The sequence below is a fragment of the Caretta caretta genome, chromosome 1 (assembly GCF_965140235.1).
Source record: "Caretta caretta isolate rCarCar2 chromosome 1, rCarCar1.hap1, whole genome shotgun sequence".
NCBI classification, from domain to species: Eukaryota; Metazoa; Chordata; order Testudines; family Cheloniidae; genus Caretta; species Caretta caretta.
In genome coordinates, this window is record NC_134206.1 from 228,389,269 (window position 1) to 228,412,769 (window position 23,501).

At 44.1% G+C, this 23,501-nt stretch overlaps 2 protein-coding genes across 4 annotated transcripts in view; one reads left to right on the forward strand and one right to left on the reverse strand.

The window, feature by feature from the left end:
* UPK3A (uroplakin 3A) overlaps window positions 1-10,382 on the reverse strand; it is a 58,883-nt gene extending 48,501 nt beyond the window's left edge. Inside the window, exon 1 of the mRNA XM_075121272.1 lies at window positions 10,309-10,382. Within this exon, the coding sequence (XP_074977373.1) occupies window positions 10,309-10,312 (4 nt within the window). The 5' untranslated portion in view covers window positions 10,313-10,382. The remainder of the gene's footprint in view (window positions 1-10,308) is intronic.
* A 3,904-nt stretch (window positions 10,383-14,286) lies between these two features.
* KIAA0930 (KIAA0930 ortholog) overlaps window positions 14,287-23,501 on the forward strand; it is a 135,771-nt gene continuing 126,556 nt past the window's right edge. The window contains exon 1 of one of the 3 annotated variants that reach the window (XM_048824933.2): window positions 14,287-14,927. In XM_048824933.2, coding sequence (XP_048680890.1) covers window positions 14,783-14,927 — 145 coding nt within the window. In that variant the 5' untranslated portion in view covers window positions 14,287-14,782. The remainder of the gene's footprint in view (window positions 14,928-23,501) is intronic. The other 2 variants (XM_048824928.2, XM_048824949.2) reach the window with 2 other exon arrangements.

Consider the following 23,501-nt stretch of genomic DNA (forward strand, 5'->3'; position numbering starts at 1 on the left):
CACATCCGTGTGATCACAAACCCCCACAGGAGGAAAGCATGAGGTTATGTCCCTGTTTTCACTCTCCTTCATCTCCAAGGCAACTCAGGTGTATTGGACCTTGCTCCCCATTTGAGAGCTAGAATTCTGTTTCTCCAGATCTGTCGGAGATGTTCACCCCACAGCAGCTCTAACGGGGTTAAGAGGGCACAGAAGAAGCCAATTAACTTTCACAGTTGCACCTGAAGGGAGCCCCAGGGATTTATAGATACCAATGGTTGATGAAGCCCAGCTGAGGGAGAAGCTGGGTAAGGAATATAAAGAGAGGAGCTTTGTAACATTATGGGGAGAGTCTATAGGCACTTGCTAGGAGTGGTGTAGGGGGAAACTGGAGCGTGCGTGCTCGATCCTAGCCCTGAAAGAAGTGTTGACCAGAGGGGAGGTGTGAAGAAAGCAAGCCTGAGAAGGCTAGGTAGGAAGAAGACTAGGGGAAAAACAGCAGTAAGGAGGGGGACTGTGTACTCTAGGGTCCCTGGGCTGGAATCTAGTGTAAAAGAAGGGCCTTGGTTTCCCTACTGGGCAGTGGCACCTCCCAGTCCTGTGCCATCTGGACAAGGGGTTTAGTGAGACTTTGATACCCTGGAAGAGGGGACCATATAGTGACCTAACTGAGTCGGGGAGAGGGAGCACTGATAATTACAGGAAAAGACCACTGCACCAACAGAGGGACTATTGGCAAGGGTACCATATGGGAAGGATGCTGCTACTCCAAGCCTAGGTAGGAGCAGGTGCTATTGCAGTGAATGAATCCCCTTACAAGCTCCTTCCATGCAATATGTACATAGAATATAAAATCCAAGGCTAATATAAAAAGATACCCTTAGAAGACAGTAGTACAGTATAATAAAACTTTTAAGTGTATGTGATGTCCTTTATCTTGAATGATCCCAAAGCCCTTTGTGTACAGAACCCACTAAAATGCTAACTAGCCAGTGCTCAGTACTCTGCACAACACTGAAGATGAGGGTAAACCTTATCTATTGTTAATGTCCACGCACAATAGAATGGACCTTGTATTTTAAGGACTCTTGATCTGTGGATGGGTATGGCAAGGTGTACTACCCCTTTAAGGAACAGCCTGGAGCTTATGGCTGAGACAGCCTGGGTGCGATCAAGGATCCCTGACCTGAGGTGGGCCATTTAAATAGGAAGAGACAGCTGAGCAAGAGTGTTAGAAGCCTGGCTGTAGATCACTAGTCTGATGTGGGACCTAGAGATAGTTTATAAAACCCTTACCTCAGAGCAACCAGACTTATAACCCAAAAAACAAAGTTAAATAACTGTTCTGCTGATATCTCAGGGAAAGGGAGAAAGCAAGCCTGCCTACCAACCAGAACAATATAAGTACTAGAGAAAGCTGAGTGAGAACACATTACTGGTGGGGAGAACAATGCAAGATGGATTCCCAGCAGAGGTGGGTTTGGCGGAAGAGGGAGATCATGGTGTGCAAAAGAGGTCCTCACCAATCCAAACAGAGGGTAGAAGGTCAAAAGCTGAGATTGAAAGGAAGAGAGCAATGAGCAAAAGGGCTTGAGAGATGCCTAGGGAGTGAGTTGGGGAGCAGGAGAAAAGGAGAGCAGAGATGAGGTCACTGATTTTTAAGGCACTTCCCCATAGATTCTATCTCAGAATGGTAGGAGACAGAGAGAGGTGATAAATGCATAAGCCAGCTGTGAATATCACACACTACGAACTTTTTTATGATTTAAAATAGCATTTTATAGCAAACACTTATAGAAGGTGAAAACACTAGAAAGTACATTTTATGTTACTGGTGATCCTGAAAGCAAAACTCAAGCTTCACACCCTTCACACCCACACCCTGGTGTCCCGCCCCGAAACAAAGTGGCGGGACCTCCTGCCACCTTTGGAGGGTGAGCAACCTCGGTGGGCCAGCCTGTATTCCACCTTAGTCCCGAGGCCCGTCGGGGACATTAGTTGGAGGCTCCTTCATGGGGAGGTGAGCACGGGCGTGTTTTTGACGCGTTTCACCCCCATCCTGGATACTTGCCCTTTTTGCAACGTGAGGGAAACCCTGGCGCACATATATTTAGAGTGTGCCAGATTGCAGCCCCTTTTTCGGCTCCTCACGAATATTTTATTACGTTTTTGGCTCCATTTTTCCCCTCACCTTTTTATCTATACACTCCCCATCCGTGGCCCCACAAAATCGCGAGATCTCCTGGTTAACCTCCTCCTAGCCCTAGCTAAAACAGCCATTTAGAAAACCAGAGAGGGGAGGTTGGCTAATGAAGCGTCCTGCGATTGTAGGGCCGTTTTCCGATCCTCAGTACATTCCCGTATCCGGGTGGAGTTCCTCTGGGCGGCGTCCACCGACTCCCTTGACGCCTTCGAGGAGCGGTGGGCGCTGTCCGAGGTTCTCTGCTCAGTGACCCCGTCCGGTTCCCTCCGTCTGACCCTTTGATTGAAGGGAAGAGCGAGAGACCCCAGCCCCAGCCGTTGCCGCTACGGATACCATCATCATTGTCACCTAGGAGGGGTCCTATAACACATGGGTGTAATCCCCCCCCCTCCAAACTGCCCACCCCGCTGCTGTTTCCATCTTGTCAGGCACTCTCAGGAGAGGAATAATTGGTGACACTGGGTGTGGCACTAGGTAACTCGAGGGGGTGGAAGACCACGAGTGTCGAGGAAGCCCCCCCCCGCTCTAGGCCATAACTCAGGAGGGTGGAAGACCACGAGTGTCAAGGAAGCCCCGCCGCTCTGGGCCCAGGTTAGCCTGAACACTTCTCCCTCCTGAAGGCTGCTGTGTTATACCTTCTGTTTGCTCTTGTTTTGTTGCATAGTTTTGCTTTATCCTTTTTGGTGATTCTTTGTAAGTGTTACACAAATAAAATTTTTTTCTGCTTCAAAAAAAAAGTGTTATACAAATAAAATTCTTTTCTGCTTTAAAATAAATAAATTAATTAATTAAATAAATAAACACTGATGGGGAAAGTACAAAGGAGAGATATACTGAATTAGTAAAACAAAAGGACTTATTGATGTCATTCAAGGACTGTGTTAAGATGATGCCTAGTAAACAAGAGGAGTAGAGAACCGGAAATCAATGAACCAAAATTGGTAGGTCAGATACGAGGCCTAATTGGTGAACACAATAATGAGGGGATGGGCTATTCCACACATCTCTCCCTTTTTGGATTCTTAAAGAAAGAGACTTTGGAGACAAAACTGGCTGCTAGAGCAAGCTTCATTCATCATCACCATCATTCAATCAACTAACTTCTCCTCTTTTCCCTGCAAAAGAGGGTTATTATGATCTTTAATGCCATCTAAGAGACTGTCAGACAAGGGGGGGGGGGAGGATTTCATTCTAAAAACTGTCTCCAGCTAAAGGTAAAGAGAACAAGTGATGTTGTTAAAATGAAGCCTTACTCAATATGTTACCTTTCAAATGCTTTACCTGTTTTTCCTTCTTTTGTGTTTCTTTAATAAAAGGTTAAAAGGATTTTAATGGTGTGTTTGCCATGGTACTAAGCAGGTTGAGGTCTCCGTATATCGAACCCAGAACCTTGTTTAAAACTGTTTAATGTTGGACAGTAATTGGATTATGTTAACAGCTTGGACTCTTTGGGCCCATATGTTCCATATTAATACAAGAGGTCTCAGCCTGTTTTGCCTCAATCAGTTTTGCATTAGAACAAGGACTTTGGTTGTTAATTGGAAGTGAATGGGGAAACAGTGAAGTTTGTGAAGCAATGATGTCATGTGCTCAAGAAGACCTTTACTGCTTATGAGGGGGCTGCTGTGGTTTGCCATGAGTTATAGCTTGAAGTACAATGAGTTGCAAGCCTAAATTTGAGTTGGTGAAAGTATGGCTCACAGTGGCTAGGTACTCATCTGAGAGGAAATGATGTAGTCTCCTGGCTTGCCTAAGAGTCAGGAAGTCAGCCCTTGCCAATGTTGCAGTCCATATGTCCATAGTAGTGATGAATCAGGCATAACCCCAAGGCTATGCATTATCTTGATAATCAGAGCTGCATGCCACCAGTGGTTGATGGTGTCTGTGTGTTACAAATTTCCTTAAGTGTTTACCTCTCCTTACCTTATCATTTCTGTCTTTCTTAACTGGCTGAATTTGTACCAACTGTGCTCCAAGTCTGCCTATTTATTTCTTTCAGGCTTTGGGACATCTTGGGGATGGTAAAGGCTGTAATAATTGAGTGTTGTCTGCATACTAGTGACATCAATGTCTGTGGTGTCTTAGGTTTCAGAGTAGCAGCCGTGTTAGTCTGTATTCGCAAAAAGAAAAGGAGTACTTGTGGGACCTTAGAGACTAACCAATTTATTTGAGCATAAGCTTTCGTGAGCTACAGCTCACTTCATCGAATGCATCCAATGAGGTGCCACTAGTACTCCTTTTCTTTTCTTTTTGTGGTGTCTTACAGACTCTTGGTGGGCTTGTATATATTTTAGAGGAAGGGTGAGAGTATTGAGCATTGCAGGATTCCAGCTGAGATGGGTCTTTGTGAGGAGTATCTGTTGTGACTTTGTGAGATCTGTCAGAGAAATAAATTGATCCACCATAGTGCTACACCAACTCAATGGTGCTGAAGGTTTGTAAAGGTCTACTTTTGTTGGTATGGAGATTGGTTTTCAGTCCACGGCAAGGGCAATTAACCCACGGAACATTCTATTGCAGATATCACTGAGGACACGTTTATATGAAAGGTAAAATCATGTACAGATAAGACAGGATTTAATAAAAGTATAAGGGACATAAACCATTCTTTAGGAAAGAGATCTGTGTTAAAGCTTGCAAAAATATACACAAAGATCAAAATAATAAATTAGAATGATCGTATTGGAAATGGATCTCTTGAATAGGAAATAGGATTTTATAAGCTCTTTGTAATGTGTTGTTTTGACTTTTGTGTATATCTTTGCAAATTTTAGGGGGAGAAAGATGATAAAAGGTGATAAATCAGGAGGGAGATGCTGAGTGATGAAGGATTATATGTCAGAGGGAAACTGCCTGGATCCTTCAACTCTTCATTTCCAGACATTCTAATGTGGCTTTTTTAAAACAAGGTTGAAATTTTTTTGTTATGAAAATATAATATTGGTTTTGGGTGTAATCTGGACAACACTGAGTCATGTGCTTAATCTTAACTATTTGAAAGTACTTTTTGATTTTTTGCACATGTATATATTCCCATATATACCATGTAGGACAAAGAATTTATAGTTTCATAATTTCAATGAAAATAAAGTCATCTATAATTTTATTAACACCGAGAAAAATAAGAGAGACAATCTGAGTTATGGGATCTGAGAACAAAGGAATTAATATTCCTCAGATGCAGATCTCCTTTTATAGATTGGGCTGCATTAATAAGTGATTTTAGCAGCAGCAGCTTTGGGAAGAGAAACCATTTAATAGAATATGGTCTCCTTTCACAGACTCATATTTACTCAAGTAAACATCCGGAATGATTCAATTACATGTGATAAAATCTAGTTAGTTATTCCTTCCAACCTATCCTCAGGGCAAAATTCTTGTCTCTAAGTCAGCAGTTCTCAAACTGTAGGTCGGGACTCCAAAGTGGGTCACAACCCTGTTTTAAAGGGGTCCCCAGGGCTGGCTTAGACTTGCTGGGGTCTGGGGCCGAAGCCTAAGACCCAAGCCTGAGGGCTTCAGCCCTGAGTTGCGGGGAACAGGCTTTGGCTTCAGCTTCAGCCCTGGGCAGCAGGGCTCAGGTTACAGGCCCCCTGCCTGGGGCTGAAGCCCTCGGGCTTTGGCTTTGCCGCCCCTGCCCAGATGGTGGGCTTGGGCTCAGGCTTCAGCCCTCCCTCCCCCTCCACACCCCCCCCCCCCAGGGTTGTAAAGTAATTTTTGTTGTCCGAAGGGGGTCACGGTGCAATGAAGTTTGAGAACCCCTGCTCTAAGTCATGTGGGTGATTTCTACTCTGATATTCTGCTCTCCTTTTATGAGCAGAATACTCATTGACATCAGATAATGGTATTTCACCAAATTTGTAAAATACTTTGAAGTTCTTCTTCTTCAAGGTGTTCAAATACTGTAGAGATGGGGGCCATAAAGTTCTAAGCTAGATAAAGAGATTCTCTTCTGCTTATGGAAGGAGGAGTGTTTTGTGGTTAAGACACTGCATGTGGACTGAGGTGAAATCTTGGCACCATTGAAGGAAGCGGTAAAACTACGATGGACTTCAACAGGATCAGGATTTCATCCCTGGATTCTGTTCCCAGCCTTGCTGTGTGACTTTGTGACTGTTCCCAGCCCTGCTGTGTGACTTTGGGCAAATCATTTCATTCTTCTGTTCCTCGGTTTCCTCAATTTATAAACAGGGCAGATTTATTATCCCCAGTGTCAGGGGTCTTTTGAAGATAAATTAATTAATGTATACAAGGTGCTGAAAATCTATGGTGATTATTATCATAGAAAAGCCTATAAATATAGAAACAATTCAAATGAAAAGCACTATGTGAGCTCAAAGTATTATTAGAGCTGGTTGGAGGGGAGGGTGGAGACAAAAATGTTGCAATTTTCCCCTGAAATTTGAAATTTAAAATATGTCTCTGTAGCTGGTCAAAAATGGAGGGGAAAAATTTGTGAAAATTTCACCAAAATTTTCTTAATTATTGTTTCCCAAATTCCAATTTTTTTGGACTAGCTCTAATTATCCTCATCAGTGGGAATGCCATTTATGTTGGAAGGGCAGAATACCTGAGCTGAGATCTACCACAAGGATTATAAAGGGAAAAAATGTACTTAAAGCTTTTGGAATGTTTTCTCTTCTATATGCCTGAAGCAACTTGGGGGTACGGAGTTTGTCTTCCTTTGTGTTCCCTAGCACAAGGGAGGTTTGAGGCCTCTAGGTGAGATTGTAGAACAAATAATAATAATCTTGTGAATATATGTGCAATGGAAATTGCTGGACAGGCTGTGTTGGAAAAGGAGTATTGAGGAGTATGTTGGTAGCTATGTCCCACAGCAAAGCAGTTTTGAAGTTTAGTATTATTTCATTGGTCCAGTACTGTACAGTTCCAATGTACAAGACTCGTATTTTTAGCCCTTGTAAATGGGCAAACATCTTAGCCACAATTCATCACTGGTGCAGCTCACCATTGGTTGTAGCAGTGGTGAAGACAGGGCTCCTTGTTAGCTAACCTTCATGGGTTCACACACCCATTCTCGGGAAAATTCCTCAACATAACACAAATTGGTGCAGCTCTTTTATTTTGCCTCATCTAATCTATCTCTTTAGATACTTGCCTCCCCTTCTCTCAACTCTATATTATCTGAGCAGGTAGCGATGATATGCTGGTAAAAATTAAAATTCCAGTGCCCTATTTACACGAGTGCTCCCACTGTCAAGTTGCTCTGATACTGTAATGTTGGGAGATTTTCCAAGGCAAAACTAGCTTGTCACTGTGATGGGTTGGACCCCCCCGCCCCTTCTGGGATGCCACCTGATGTGCTAGGGTATAACTGAGCCTCCCCTGCTCAATCAGCCTGGGTTCCCTCTCTCTGCTTTGCTGAATTAGGCTCTCCGGCTACTTGCAGCACACACCCGGAGGTAGGTCCACACCCCACTGCAGACACAGACTGAAGTCAGCTCGTTTGAGAGGGCTCCTCCAGCACTCACGTGCCCATCTCTTTTGGCAGACAAACCCAAAATACTACTGTCTTGCACTGTATAGAAATATTTATACAGCACAAGTTCATAAAATTCGCCCTCTTCCTCAATTTGAAGAGAGATGTGCACAACTTCTTGCCGCCCCCCCCCAGTTAGAAATTACAGAAACTGGGTTTAATAATAAACAAAACAAATTTTATTAACTACAAAAGGTGAATTTTAAGTTGTAGCCCAGTGGGCTAGTTTGCTTTATTATATTCACTGCTTCTGTAGCCCAGTGGGCTAGCTTGCCTTCATTATATTTACTGCTTTGCATTATATTCAGCAGTAATGCAAAAAACCTACAGGCCTCCTATCCTGTAAGACATCAGCTTCAGCAAGTTAGCATAAGGTTTGAGACCTATGATCTTTGATCAGATAAACGGCCCAACGGAAAAACCCCAAGTATTTGGGGAGCTGAAAATAGAGTTTAAAGGGAAGTTTTGACCACAGGTAAATAATTCAACCACAGAAGTGTCCTGGCAATGAACTGACATATCTATCTATCTATCTATCTATCTATCTATCTATCTATCTCTTTTCTTATAGGTTTGATTATTTGTTTTATTGTAATAGGTTTATATTAGGGTATATTTTGGCTGTAACACAAGGGACCTGCCAGCCACATCCTGTATTGTGAGCTAAGGCAAAATTAGCATACATATGTCTGGGACCTTTCACCTAGCTAGATGGAGCTAAAGCATAAGGTCCATGTCTGACGGCGACCTTTAAAACAGAGGATGTGTTAAAGCAGGTTGGCATAGGAGCTTTCCTAAGTTCATACCCTTTTAAACTTAACAGGCACACCACAACTTGGAAAGAATTGAAATAACCAGTTAGGACAGAAATAACAAATGTGTATCTAATCACAAAAGGGCCCTGGTAAATAATTGACGTATATAAGTTGAGATCATTGATATACTAACCTATAGGAAAAAGACACTCCAACATTAGTGAGGTAAGGAAATACAAATAAGGAGAAAGGGAAAATCCCCTACTGAATATGCATCGAACATAACTGTGGCATCCCAGCATAGGGGCGGTAGGAGAGAGAGATGTAGTCCTTGGGAGGTGCCAGAATGATGGCCACTGGTGATGATGGGGAAGGGGATGGTGATGAGGAAGATGATGGCTGACATTTCAGGTTGTTCTGCAAGCGTTGGTAGGAGTATATGGATTTGTAGATGTACATTCTGTAGTATCTCTGTCTGCCTTACTAAGTTGCGGGTGTTTGCGATTGTGCTAAATGTATTAATAAACTATATTTGTAAATATATAAGAATTCCTGTACTGTGAGTGATGCTACTGTGCACATCAGGGCTCCCAACTATATAATAATTTAAATAATACTGGGCCTGATCTTGGGGCAAGAACCTGTCAACCCTCAAAATGATAACTGTGTATTTTTATATACATAATCTAAGATCAGGCTGCAAAGTGAATATAAGAGATAACAGACAGAACAAAGCAGATTACTGAGCAAATAAAACAAAGTATGCAAGCTAAGCTCAATATACTTAAGAAACAGGTACAAAATGTAATTTCTTAACCTAAATATTATTTTAGGCAGCTTGCAACGTTTCTGTGGTTCAGAGTTCCAGTTATATTTCCTTTCAGATTGGACCCCTGTCTCAGTCTGGACTCCCCCACCCCCACCCTTCCCTTCAGGTGGCTTTCGCAGTCTTTCTTCTTGGGCAGACAGGCCACGGAGAGGAGTCCAACTTTGCTTTCCTCCGCACCTTTAAATAGGATTTACATAAGGCAGGAATCCTTTGTTTCCCAAACTTGACCTCCCCTGCTCCTTCCCTTCCAGTGGAAAGTTACAAGAAGTCCCAAGTATTTTGGATGGAGTGGACACCAAGGCTTCAGAGTGAAATCTCCAGCCCAAACTGCAACTTCTAAGCAGTGTCTATAAAGCTATTTTTAGAGGGCTAGGGCAAGCCCCATTAGCCTAAATCTGTCAACCCAGGCTGGGAGGCTTGCTCCTGCTCGGTCCAAAATGCTGTGTAGCCGTACTCATGGGCACTTCTGAAAATTTTACTCTAATGATCTGGTGGTTAAAAACATTTAAGCCCTGTCTACATTACACTTTAGGGTTAAAACCACCTGCCTCCCGTCTATGCTATAGCTTCCTTTGCTACCGCTGCTGGAGCAATGCCAGTGGGGGATTATGGATATGACGTTTGCTTGCCTAGATAGTCTTAGGTTACACTTACCTCATACCCTGTACACCACTGGTGATGGCCTATGTGTTGCTAAGCAGGCTATGTCCACACTGTAGTGTGTAGCTATGCTTGACAGTGAAAGGCTCTGGCAGTGGGAAACTGCAAGCCTTTTCCCGCTGCCTCCCCCTGCCAGATCCTTTCCCTGCTGCTGTGGAAGGGAACTAGTGACTTTCTAACAACCCAATTTCCTTTTGAAATTCCTCCTATATGTCACGGTCAGACTGGTCTACACCTCTTTTTTCAGTGAGGTACAAGGCAATTATCACAGAATAGTTAGTTAAATCTAAAACAAGAAAGTATTTCATGAAGTCTTCCAGTGCTACGTGGTGCAAATTCCAATTAGCAGTCCTGACAAAATGAATAAAGAGCAGCAAAGACTCACCCATACTGGCACCTGTGCCAGCATCTTCGACTTTTTCCTGATGCTTGATGTACTTTCTCTCCAACCTTGCCAAATTCAGTTTATAGGTGCACTTCTTGTAGCATATAAGGTGCCACTGAGCATGTGTTTAACCAGATCCTCCATGGGCGTGGTCTCCAAAGATTCAACTACTTGTCAGTATTCATTATGTCAGTATGACACTGTATTTTCAAAATTTCCACCAACTGGAGGACAGGGACCTGGGAGCCGGCAGGCAATGAGTCCCCCTGCCATGTCACCCTCTGTGTCACCATTGAAATTATGATTCTGTAGATTTTTAAAAGTCGAAAGATACCTCCCTCACCTTTCTTACATTAACCTGTCCACAGAATGAGATTTTACTACATAATGCTCCCAGATTAAATGTCCTGTCTCAGAGGCCAGGGCCAGCTATGTCAGATATAAGTGCAAGAAGGCCCTTATTAGAAACTTATTCAACAAACTGCCCATCAGATTCAGTGAAGCAGGAGGGTTTTGTATACCTTAAAAATTGCTTATTCTCCCTAATGTAGCGGTGATACAAATGAAAATATTCCTTTCAGTTCTTAGGTTTAGTGGAAAAATTTGATTATTGTGAAATCAGAAGTTGAAATCTTTGCAGGTGGTATTTTGCACTTTTTGCTGGCCTAATTCTGAAGTCAATGAGTGTAGAAGTAAACTAGTGCTGAGCACTTTTAAATATTCCATTCTATAATTTCACACTGCCTTTCATCTTGAAGTACTCCAGATATTTTCTTATCTATCAGTCAAAATTTACAGTAAAAAACTACACAAGGTAAATGGGAACGTTGCTTGAGAAAAGACTGCAGATGTAAGTTTGGTATTTAAACACACCACAAAGATCACTTCCCCACTGACACACAACCATGTGTGGAATGGAAAGCAGCAGAAAAAGTGGGGGGCTCCATCATAGTCCTCAACCGTGATAACTCCATTAATGAGGCCAACCGGCAACTCTCTGACACCACATATTATAAAGAACTCAAAGAAAACCCTATGCCACAGTTTACCCAGGAATATAAGGATATCATCAAATCCTTCCACAAACAACTCCGAGAGAAACTCTACAACCTCATCTCCTACAACCCCCACACTCTTCCCCCCACCCCTGCCCAGGGACCTTCTACCTGCTTCCCAAAATACACAAACAAGGGAACCCAGGCAAACTCCTCATATCTGACCACGGCACTGTTACTGAAGAAATATTAGGATTCATAGAAATCATCCTCAAACCACTTACCACGCAAAGGGCCACCTTCCCCCAGGACACAACCAACTTCCTCCGCAACATTAACAACCTCCCTCAGTATACTATCCTTGCCACCATGGATGTCACCTCCCTATGCAACGACCAATTCATCTCTGTGCAGATGGCCAGCCCAAAGTCTATGCACCCCTTAAGTCCAAATTAAGCCCTCTCACAAGTCCTTAAGAACCCTTTAAGACTCATTTAAATTAAAGTAGGTCTGAAGTGGGACATGAGAGGTGCATAGGCCTCGTGATGACCTTCTGCACTAGGGAGAACCTCACTGAGTGAGAAAATGTGGAGTTGAACTGAGCAATATGATCAAATGTTTTCACAAGTTAATTCTTCGATACCAGACACAACAATTTTGTTTAGAAAATTATCACAAAAGGCTATTTGGCCTTCAAGAGTGTTAGTCAGCTAGCTATACTGTGAGCTCTGTGGGTCAGGGACAGTCTTTGTTGATTGTCTGCATGGTGCCTAATGCACTGGGGCTGTTGTTGCCGGCACCCAGTGCCGAGAGGCTGAACAACAGCTTGAGTGGTTCGTTACCCGGTGTGCTACACCCAATAATCACAACGGGGTGGAGAAGCAGAAAAGTTTATTTGCAGCTGCAAAAAGGTACAGGGAGAATAAAATCTCAAATCCTGCACAACAGAGCAGGAAGTTACACAGGCTTTTATACATCCTTTTTCCCAGCATACTTGTCCAATAGCAAGCTGCCCCAAGTATCCATATAGCCAGCCAATCCAGTTCCCAGCTAGTTCCCTGATTCTCTGTATCATTTGTTAAACTATACATAAAGCTGCTTTATTCAGCATTGTTCTTCCATATCTCCCCTGTTTGGCCTTGCTTAGTTTCAGGCAGTCTGACTCTGCAACATACTGTTGCAGATTCTCAGCATAACTGCTGTGTGTGCTCCAGGCGGGGGGGCCAAGGACACTTGGGCCTAGTACGCAGAGCTGCTGCGAGTGCCTCCAGGCAGGAGGGGGGGCCAAGGACACCTGGGCCTAGTGAGAGGGGGCTTCATCGACACTCGTGGTCTTCCATCCCCTCGAGTTACCTAGTGGCCATGCCCCAGTGTCCCCAACACTGTGATCCCACTCTGCACAGTTAACTCTGGATCTCATCTTGCAAACAGAGGTCAGAGGTCTCCAGGACTGTGAAGGCTGTCCCCATCATGCACCTGGCAATGTAACCCCACAGCCAACTCATAAGAGGAGGATTTCTGCCCTTCCTGGGGCTGGGGGCAGGTGGAGAGGCACTGGGCCCTCCTGGTCCTTCTGCTGTCTGGACAAAGAGGATAATGTCCAGGTTCCAGTGATCTGGTCCAGCAGCAGTGAAAGCCCCTGCTGGGCTACTGCCACACTAGTGTCAAGGTCTGGTTCTGGAATGCCCTAGCTGAGGTGCTTTCCTGCCTGGTGCACCAGGGGCAGCTGCTGCCAGCTAGTTTCTAGCTTCAAGTGGGCCAGCTTTGCCCCCAGGAGAAATTATTCCTTGGATTCCTAAGTGGGTCCTGTCCCTTCCCGCTGGTGTCCCCAGAAGAAAGGGGACTGGCTGTGTAACAGGTTGAAAGTTAAACATGCATAAATCTTTGCAGAATTGAGGCCTAACTTACCTTTCTGAACTGTGAATGTTGTATCTCCTAGTCCCTAGTAAGTATGCACAGTAGAAACTCACTAGTTCACACTAATGCCTGGAAATTAATTTACAGAATAGTGACTGCTGCCAACTGGCCAGTAATCTCTGTCAGAACTAGCAAAAGTACTGACTGACAATGGGTGTCAATAACAGATGCACCTGAAGTGGGACTGAAATATCCACAACTTTAGTTAGGTATAATCCACATGTATATCTACACTAGAATGTTTAGTTGTGTTTTAACATGCTAATTAACATGTTAACTGACAAAGACAGTAAATTCTAGAGTAGATAGGACACAGTTACTTACTGCATGTTTGGTCTGTATTGTTGTGTTATTGTTTCCTTGCACTCCCCTATCGGTGTGCCTGTAGGCTTCTGTCATCTTGTCTTATACTTAGATTGTAAATTCTTTGGGGCAGGGATTTTTTTGTTTGTTTCATGTTTGTACCATGTCTAGTACAATGAGGGTCATGGTCCATAGTTAGGGCTTCTGTAGTCTACTACAAAATAACAATAACTGGAATGTGCCATCTTGTTAGTTAACCTCTTAAAACATGATGGAAAATTCAACTTTAGATGGAGCTTAAGTTTAGCGCCCTTTCAAAACCTATGAGTGAATCAGTGCAGCTGAACACAGCTTGGCCTTGGCTAAGCTTGCAGGTAAACACCAGGTTTAGCTGGCCCCTTGTTGACAGCCCTTGTCATGGATTTTTCCAACTGTAGACAGAGCCTAATTGAACAGACAGGACAGAGAAGCAGAGAAAACCATGGCTGTTTGCTTTAAAATAACTGTTTGAAGCTGCCCTGGCTTTGGAAATGTTAGAACAAGTCCGGAAGGGAATGGATTAATGGCCAAGAGGCAGTCAAAGGGGTGCCTCTACTACCTCGGCCAGCGCCTTTACTTCTAAAGCTACATGAACGCATACGGTTAATTGCACAAGCAGCGAGACAGAGAGTGAGGGGAGGGATTTCAGCTTGTCATGATGACTTCAAACAAACTCCACCCTGCAGCCCTCCCCGCCCCCTTTCTCCTTGTCACACACCGGCTCCTTGCGGTCATTGGTGGGGAATTGCCTGATGCCTCTTTAAATCGCCTCTGCTGGCTCCTTCTTTCAGGAAGTGTCATAGGCAAGCAGCCCCAGCTCTTCGGCTATGGGAGGCGGAAGTGCCTCCTAGGTAAATTGGAGCAAATTGCAATCGATCTGCAGCCGGGTTGCAGAAAGAAGCGGGGTTAACCCCGGTATTTCCAGCGGGTGGATGAGAAGGACTCGGAAACTTTCCAGGGAGCTTTGGCATTGCAAAGGGAATAGCCCTCCCCCACCAGCAGCACCGCCAACGGCAGGATCGGGTTTATTATTATTTTCTTAAAACGTTCTCGTCTCCTAAACCAAAAAGCATCCGGCCCCCTTCTCCCCGCAAGTCCCTTGCCGCCCCCACCATCTGCCTAGGCGCTCGTGTGTTGTGTGCGGTGGGGCGGGGAGGGGGCAGTCCTGCAGTCTGAGCTCGGAGGCAGACTGAGATGAAATCATTTGCGGTGGCCCTAGCATGGCATCTCTCAAGAGTTTCGGCCGGGCTGGGCAGAGACAAGAGGAGGAGAACGGAGAGCTGGACCGATCGCTCCAGCAGATGCTGCGGGCGATAGTGGAGGAAAGGAACCGCATTAACATCCGCCAGGAGATCAGCGGGCTGGGTGAGTCCCCAGGGTGGGGCCCCGGGGGGGGGGTGGCTGCTGCCTCCTCGTATCTTCGCCTGCAGAGCGAGCCGGGGAAGGGGAGCCCGGTCCGCAGAGCCAGCCGCGCGGGAGGGAATAAAGTTAGCCCTTTGCCTGGCGCCTCCTGCGGCCAGCCCGCCCCGGAGCGAGCTCCGGCTGCGGGGCGGGCGGACACGCGAGGCTCGGGGAATGCAAGGGGCTGTTTGGGCCCCCTGCTCCCCGCCCGGGGCTGGGTCTCTCCCAAAGAGATCACATGGCTCGTCCGGCATGCGAAGCTCTCCCCTAACCGTAATAGCCAGGACTCCAGGGCAGGTTAGAAAGGACAGAGCTCGCTTCTGTTCCTCTAGCATCGGGATATTTGTAGGTCCCGGTTAGCAGTGGGTCTGTTGGTCGGTGGAGCATTTCCTAGAGGTCCAAAGAGGCTGATTTGGCGGGGAGTGTTTCTGGTAGCTTACTACTGTGGCCCAATATTGAGAAATTCCTTGTGATACAATAAGGTAACAGGTTTGAATTACTGTATGTTGTGTAGTATGTGATTTCCATAGGCTTAGTATACCACACAAACTCCCCTACCTCCAGTCCCCTCCTTTTTTTTTCTTTCTATCACTGGGTGGTGGTTAATGGAAACCGAAAGTCCCTATTATCAGAAGAAATGGGTATCTGCTTTTGTATATGCATTGGTTAAGTGATGAAATAATCACCTCCTGTAGAAACAATCCACTGCCGTCTGTAAGAGAGAAACAGCATTTATCTTCTTATCTCTTGGAAGAATGGAAGCTTTAAGATGAGCAAAGCTAGCTGTGTGCCATTGCTTTCCAGACTGCAGTGGGAGCAGGAGCTTTTTTTTCCTCTCTCTCTCTCTCATAAAAAGCCTGTAGACTACATCAAAGTCTGTTGGTTTGTAATATACTGCTAGCCATAATTGCTATTGGGAACCTGTTGTGTGCTCTAGGGCTATCGTACTGTTCCAGAAATGGACCTAATTTTAGCCTAAGTAGGCAAAGAACTAAAGAGATCAGTTCACTCTATTGTCTGAAACGCCCTTGGAGGAAAATAGTCAGAAGGCACAATATGGATAAACTTATTTTTTTTAAAGTAAAATAAATATTTTTTCCCCTGGATCTTGGAACACATACCAGATATACACTCTCTCCCCCCCCCCCCCCCAGTTCTTGAGATCACATGGCTCTCAAATGATTGATCCCTTTTATGTAGCTTTTTTTCCCTTATGAATCAGACACCTCCCTTTTTGGAGTAAGTGATTTCATGCTGCTTGCCAGGGTCTAGTAAGAGCACAATGACTTTTTTTTTTTTTAAATCAAAAGATTTTCTTCCCTATTTTTAGCTACTTAGTATTGACTAAGCAGTAAATATTGAAAAGAGCTCATGTTAATTGAGAGGAAATAAATATTGATTAATCCAGTAACTGGGGAAATGGGCGTGCTGTGAAATAAGAGTCCAGGGTTGAAATCTGAGTAACCTACAAACCTGAATGCAGTGAAATTCTTCCTTAACCTAAGTCTCTCATATTATGAAGTCATTTAAATCTGTGTAGGTTAATGGATAGAAGCTATGACCATACAGTATTATGAGTACTAAGACTAAAAGAAAAAACAGCTGTTATTCAACAGATGTTCCTGATATGAAAAACTATTTCACCCTTATTTTAAACATAGCTTGAAATGGTATTTGTACCTTGGCCCCAATCCTTTTATGAGCTCCATGTGGTTGGACCCATGTACAAGTACATAGCTCACTGCAGGATCAGTGCTCTAGATTGTAGATCTCTGAAACATTCACAGCCTTCTTTTATTTCCAGGTGGCCTAGATGTGTGGTTGACCTTCCTCAGCACACATACAAGGCCCCAGCACTCTCCATTTTTAAGTCCTTCTTAAATACTTACTTCTATTGTGCTACTTATAGTGAATCTCCTTGACTTGCATAGAAAATCCCTTTTGTGTTCTTCTTCCCTGACCTCTGTATTACCTGTGCATGCATCTGCCCTTATGCTGTGATCTCCGTGGGGCAGGGATCATCCCTTATTGTATGTGCTTCATACATAGTGGGTGCAGCCACAAATAAATAGGATAATAATCATTGCTACATGTTTGTACAGCAGCTAACATAATGGGTCCCCAATCCCTGACTGTAGCCTCCAGGTGCTACTGTAAGAGAAATAATGGACAATTACTGATCAGCATTTGGTGGTTTGCAGTTTTTATTTGGCCTATTTATTTATTAGTAGTAGTATAAAGTTAGAGATACTGCAAATTAACTTTGGGCCTGATAGTTAAGTTTGTTGAAAATGGGGACTTATAGTAATAAAAATGTTGACTTTTTTTTTTTAAAGTTGTAGCCAAAATGTTGTTTTTTAGTTGGTGGGAGGGAGATTGAGATTCATACTATTACAGAGCAAATGTTTCAACACTATGATTCCGCAGCACTGTCTTAAGAGAAGTCCCATTGCGTGAGCTTGGGCTGATTGTATGAATAGCACTTGTTGGGAATTTTTTAGCTAAATGTTTTATAATCAGAAAATGCTGTCAGCCTCCTCTGTCCCCACGGCCGGGGGCTCATAGTGGGAGCCCCTCCTTGCAGGCTCTGGCTATCAGCTCTGGGTGGCTGCTTCCTGCCAGCCTGGGGAGTGGGAGAGGGGACCCCACTGCACCCTGGGGAGGGTGAAGAACCCTAAGAGAAGCAGAGGTGAGTCTGGAAGGGCTGAACTATGGCCAGGGGGCTGAAGTGAGGAGGTGGGGGCTGATAGGGTGGGGGGCTCTATTGCTGGTGGGTTCTGAGCAGATGGGGTGAGTGCTGGGAGGGTGAACTGAGGGCAGCAGGGAGTTGTTGGGGTGGTGATGATGGAGGGACTGAATTGAGGAAGGGTTGTGTGGGGACAGAACTGATGGCGGGCTGGGAGACAGGATTAGTTGTTGGGCAGGAGATGGGTAGATGTGGGGGTGAAAGCTCCTGTAGCAGAGGCCAAAATCGCCTTATCCAGTACATGTTGGACAATAGGCAACACTGATTGTCACATGCACACATCCTGGGGATGGGCAGGGGGGCATCAGAAATCAGGAGACTGACCTAAAAAACACAATATAATTTTTTTTTAATGTCATGATTTTTTTGTGTCAGTCTCCTGATTTTGGGGGGGTGTCCATCTGATGATTTTTGATCTCTTGAAATTGGCAATCCTGTATTGGGAACGGATGGAATTATATAGTGCTGGGAAAAGTGAGAACTCTGAATTTAAGGTGGAGAAGCCGAGGAGATGTGATTTTAAAGATAGTCTTGAAGCTGTGTTTTGGAAGGAGGTTAGATGGGAGAGGAAAGGACAGCAAGGAACAAGCCTCAATTTTTGAGAGAACGAATAGAGCATGGATATTTAGAACAAGAGGCACTCGGCTGTCACTCTGATAGGTGCTGTATAAGATCCTAGACAGATGAGAATTAGTGCCTTGGCATGAAGGCTGGAGATGGAGTGACTCTTAGACAGTGTGCAGAGTCAGGGCCGGATTTACACCTTATGTGCCCCAGGCACAGCATCTTCAACACCCCCCTGCCTACAGCTGACCTCTGTGTTTTCTGTAAAACATGAAACAAAAAGAAATATAAACACAGGCTCTCCAGGAAGGCATGAGACCCTCTGCTACATACAGCGCTCTTAGCCCGAACTGGGGTGCAGCCCACCCACCCCTGGCAAAGCTGGGGGGGGACTGTACTTCTCCCCAGGGTGAACAGTCCCCAGGTGTCTTCCATCCTTCCCGCAGCCTGGCGCAGCAGCCGTGCTCTGGCTCTGTCCATGCAAGTGAATGGGGTGCCGGCCATGTCCTACCTCTTCCTCCCCGGCACGGGGTGGAGGCAGCAGGGCGGCAGAGATTGGGAAGAGTCTGGGACACTCCCAGCACCTTGAGCAGCCGCCCACCTGGCCATGGCTCACAGCGCCCCCAGGCGGGCTGACTCGGATGCTCACCCCACCCCAGCCCCACATGCTGGGTGGCCACCAACCCATGCCAGGAGCCCAGCCATCCGCAGGGGAGCTGTATGTATTAACTTTTTAACTTTTAGGTGCCCCTAGAACACTGGCACCCCAAGGCACACGCCTACTGTGTCTAATTGGAAATCTGGCCCTGTGCGAAGCCAGAGCCTAATTCTGCTCCCACCATTGCCAATGCAGGATCCAGCTTTTCATGCAGGTTCCCTTCCAGCATAACGTAGCACGACCCACCCTTTACTGCATTTTATAATCCTTCCTGTAAGAGTGCTATAAAAAACCTCCTGGGCTCTCAGGAAGGTGATTATATCTGGCTGCTGCCTTATGGAGAACAGTAATCCAGGGTACAACTCCAGGACCAAGTTCCTTGGAGGTAAATAACCTTTTTATGGCAGTTCATTTAAAATTCCATTTAGTTTGTTTATTAGAGCCCCATTCATGCTGTTGTAGTTATGGGCCTGTCACGCTTTCCATTGCAAACCAATATTTTCAGGGAGTTTATAACTCGGTCATAAAAATTAGCTTCAGGTTGGAACTTGACAGACATGGTCTTTTGTTGTTGTTTTTATCTATCTCTTGAGCAGTTGGGTTTTGTGGTTTCTTTTCTTTTTTTTTTCTTTAAAAAAAAAAAAAAAGTGCCCAAAACAGTAATAGAGGCTCCTGGAGTTTTTTTTAGGATGCTGTCCTGCACTATTAGAACTCAACGACAAGGCTGTCAAAAAAATAAATGTAAACTAAATTAAATTTTACAGGTGATGTGCATGTATTGGAACCTGTCATTTTACTGTCCTCAAAAATTTGGCCAATCCCTTTTCCCAGAGGGGGTGAATGAATATACATGTATATACAAATCCCCAGTAAAAGCCGCTGAACCAAAGGGATGGTAAAGAACAAGGGCCAAGAAGACTTAAAAAATGGGTGCCTAAAATTAGGCTCCCACATTTATAGTGAGGCACTAAATAAATAAGTGGTGCAGTTTTCAAAAATGCTGAGCATCCAGTTGCTCATGCTTGGCTTCAGTGGAAGCTGTTCGGTGCTCAGTCATTTTGAAAATGAGGGTCTTATTTAGGAGCGGAACTATGAATCTAGGAGTTTAACTTTTTAAGACACCCCTTTTTATATATATATATATATATATATATATATATCTTGCCCAGTGTGTCTCATGCACACTCCTCTGTGGGAGTCTTTCAGTGGTTTTTGGCACCTAGATATCATGGTGAAAGACCCTTTAGTATAAATCTCATGGATGATCAGGTAATCACAGAATCGGAAGGGACCTCAGGAGATCATCTAGTCCAACCCCCTGCTCAAAGCAGGACCAATCCCCATTTTTTGCCCCAGATCAACTTAACAAGCCCCCTCAAGGATTGAACTCACAACCCTGGGTTAGCAGGCTAATGCTCAAACCACTGAGCTATCCCCTCCCCCTGGGCGCTGGCCACTACTTTGTAATTAAGGATGAATTCCATTTTGCTAAAGCAGGGATTCAATCTCTTTGTAATGGATTAAAAATACAATATAGACTCATAGACTTTAAGGCCAGAAGGGACCATCTTGATTATGTAGTCAGACCTCCTTCACCTTGCAGACCAAGGCACCTGACCCAGCCATTCCTGTAAGACCCATAACCTCTGGCTAAGTTACTGAAGTTCTCTGTAACTTGTATTCTTTTAAATCAAGATTTGAGAATCCACCATTTATTTTAGCTCAGACTAGCAGGTGACCTGTGCCCCATGCTGCAGAGGAAGGCAACTGCCTTCTTTCCCCCTCCTCCCCCCCACCCCAGGGTCTCTGACAGTCTGACCTGGGGGAGAATACCTTCCTGACCCCAAATAGGGCAATCAGTTAAACCTTGAGCATGTGGGAAAAACCCACCAACAAGACATCTGGGAAAGAATTTGCTGTAGTAACTCAGAGCCCTTCTCATCTATTGTCCCACTGGAGATACTTGCTACTAGCAGTCACAAATGGGCCACATGCCATTGTAGGCAATCTCATCAGATCATCCTCTTCCCTAAATTTATCTTCTCTGAATTTGGAGCCCATACTCTGAGTGCAGAATGAATTTTCTCAGAATTTACAAGGCAGTCTGTTAACTCATAAAGCAATTAACATCAATTAAAAATTGAGTCCTTTAAGAAATTCAGCACATGTGTCAACCTTTCCTTTGTTGTGAATGATGAAGCAGTAGTAAGGTCAGAAGGGATCACTGTGATCATCTAGTCTGACCTTCTGTGTAGCACAGGCCACAGAATGTCACTGAAGTAATTCCTATTTGAACTAGAACACCTCTTGCAGCAAAACATCCAATCTGAATTTAAATTGGTCTGTAATGGAGAATCTATCACAACCTATGGTAAATGTTTACTGTGGTTAATTCCCCTCACTTTTCTAGCTTCAGCTGCAGTGGAATAAATATAGACAGGTGAAACTTTTCACATAGTACATTAATTGAAGTCTTGCACGTAGGCTATATTGAAGAAATTGGGTTGTAATAAAGCAAAGTTATTAATGACTGTTGTTCCAGTTATGATTCTGTAAGTCATACAGAATCTTTACCCAGACTTTACCCAGGAGGGCCACATAAACCTAAGGACAGCCTTGGGTAGGCCAAACAGATTCTACATATTTTAATAAGATTTAAAGTCACCTGTACTGATTTATAGTTCAGCTGGTTTCATATGTATTTAGATAGGTTGTTCCTATGTACAGTATTGTCTGTTTACACATTTGTGTAAACTAAAATAATGTAAACATGACAACAAAACGCTAATGAATTGGCAGTTAGTATATTGTGCTGAAGCAGGCTGCGGGCCTTATGAAATGCTCGGGTGGGCCATTGGTTGGACATCCCTGGTATAAGTGACAGGGAAAGTCAGGTCACCAGCTCAGAAAACTCTTAAGTACAGTCATTGTGATAATCAAAGGGAAAATCAAGGGGGAGGATCTCTATGAATCCGTTTAAAATCCTCTGGTGCCTCATTGGGAAATGACCCTGCTTTCCTGCAGTGGGCGCCTGGAGGGAGCAAAATGTAGACCTGGGTAAAATTTTTCTGCCAAAACTTTCTTCACTGAAAAACACAAATGAGGTTCGACTGAAACATTTTGAGAAGTTGTGTGGGTTTTGTGAATTGTTTCAGTTAAATTTTTTTGCAGAAATGTCACAGTTAACCATTCTGACATTTCCAAAATGGAACATGTTGATTTTTTCAGGCTAGATTCACAAGGGGGCTTAGCACCATTTGGAAAATGATGGCAATGGTGGTGATGCATGCCCCCCCTCCTCCGCTTCATGTGAGGAGCCCCAGGTTTGAATCCTGCCTCTGGAGCAGGGCCTTGAACACAGGTCTCCTGGGTCTCCCACATTGCAGGTGAGTCCCTAACCACTGGGCCACTGTGTATAAGGGGGCACTGCTGCCATCACCACCTCAGTTTTGTGAATCTAGCCCTTCATTTCCTTTGCTTTTATTTTAAAAAGTTTAAAAGCACCCCACATCAGAATGAAACATATTTTTCTAACTTTTCAATTTCCCAAAAATTCAGAAAGATGTTGGTTTCAGGTTGACCTGAAACAAGTAGAAAGAAAAAAAATATTTTCAGAATTGCTAGCAAACTGAAAAATCAGTTATTCACATACTTCTAGTGAAGTGTAGCAAGCTTCATTCTTGCAGGAAGGTGCAATTTGCTTAGGTTTTAGCTGAACTATAACGTGATTCCACAGAACAGTTTGGTCCCATCTACCCAGGAAAGACAATGCTATAACACACAGTCAGGGCGCTATCCCGGATATGGTAGACTTTACTCTGTAGAGATGTCAAGTTGATACTGGGCAGACTAAAACAAGTGAAATTAATCTAGTTTCATTGCCTAAAGTTAGTGAAATACAAATGCATCCATGGTGAAAAATAAATTTTAAATTCTTAATCAAAGGTCTGAATAACAGAAGTAAGGAAATTTTAAGGGAGCCCTTTTAAGAACATGGTTTTAAAATTCTGGTTTTGTAGGTTTAAGTGAGTGTCTCTTGGCCTGTTGTAATGTTATGCAGGAGTTGAATGTCTGAAAAGTATAATACTCTCTCCCTCCCTTTCAAAAATCAATTGGAGATGAAGTGAAGGTAATGGAATCTGAATTGCTTGAGGGGTTTACATAAATCTGGGGAAACAAACTCAAGGAGGTTTTTAAAAATATATATCTTTCAGGTGAATGTGTCACTTTGCAAAAAGACAGAAATATGTTACTGCTGCTTAACCTCCATTTTAGTAATAAAAAGAAATTGTCCCCTTTAATGGGGACATGCCTGCAGTGCACGAATAGAATGAGGAGACAGCTATTGGTGCTTGTAGCTATACTCCACTTGATACATATCCCAGAAATACTGTTTGGACTCCTATCTTCCTAGCTATGGCTAATTGTGTCTGTCGCAGAACACGATGTGATGAGTAGTTTTGTTTCTCAGCATTCATACAAAAACACTGCAGAAAGCTTTCTAATATAATAAAGTGGCCCAAATTCAGAGAGGAGTTGGAGAGGGTGTGACAACATCGTTGTCCAGTGC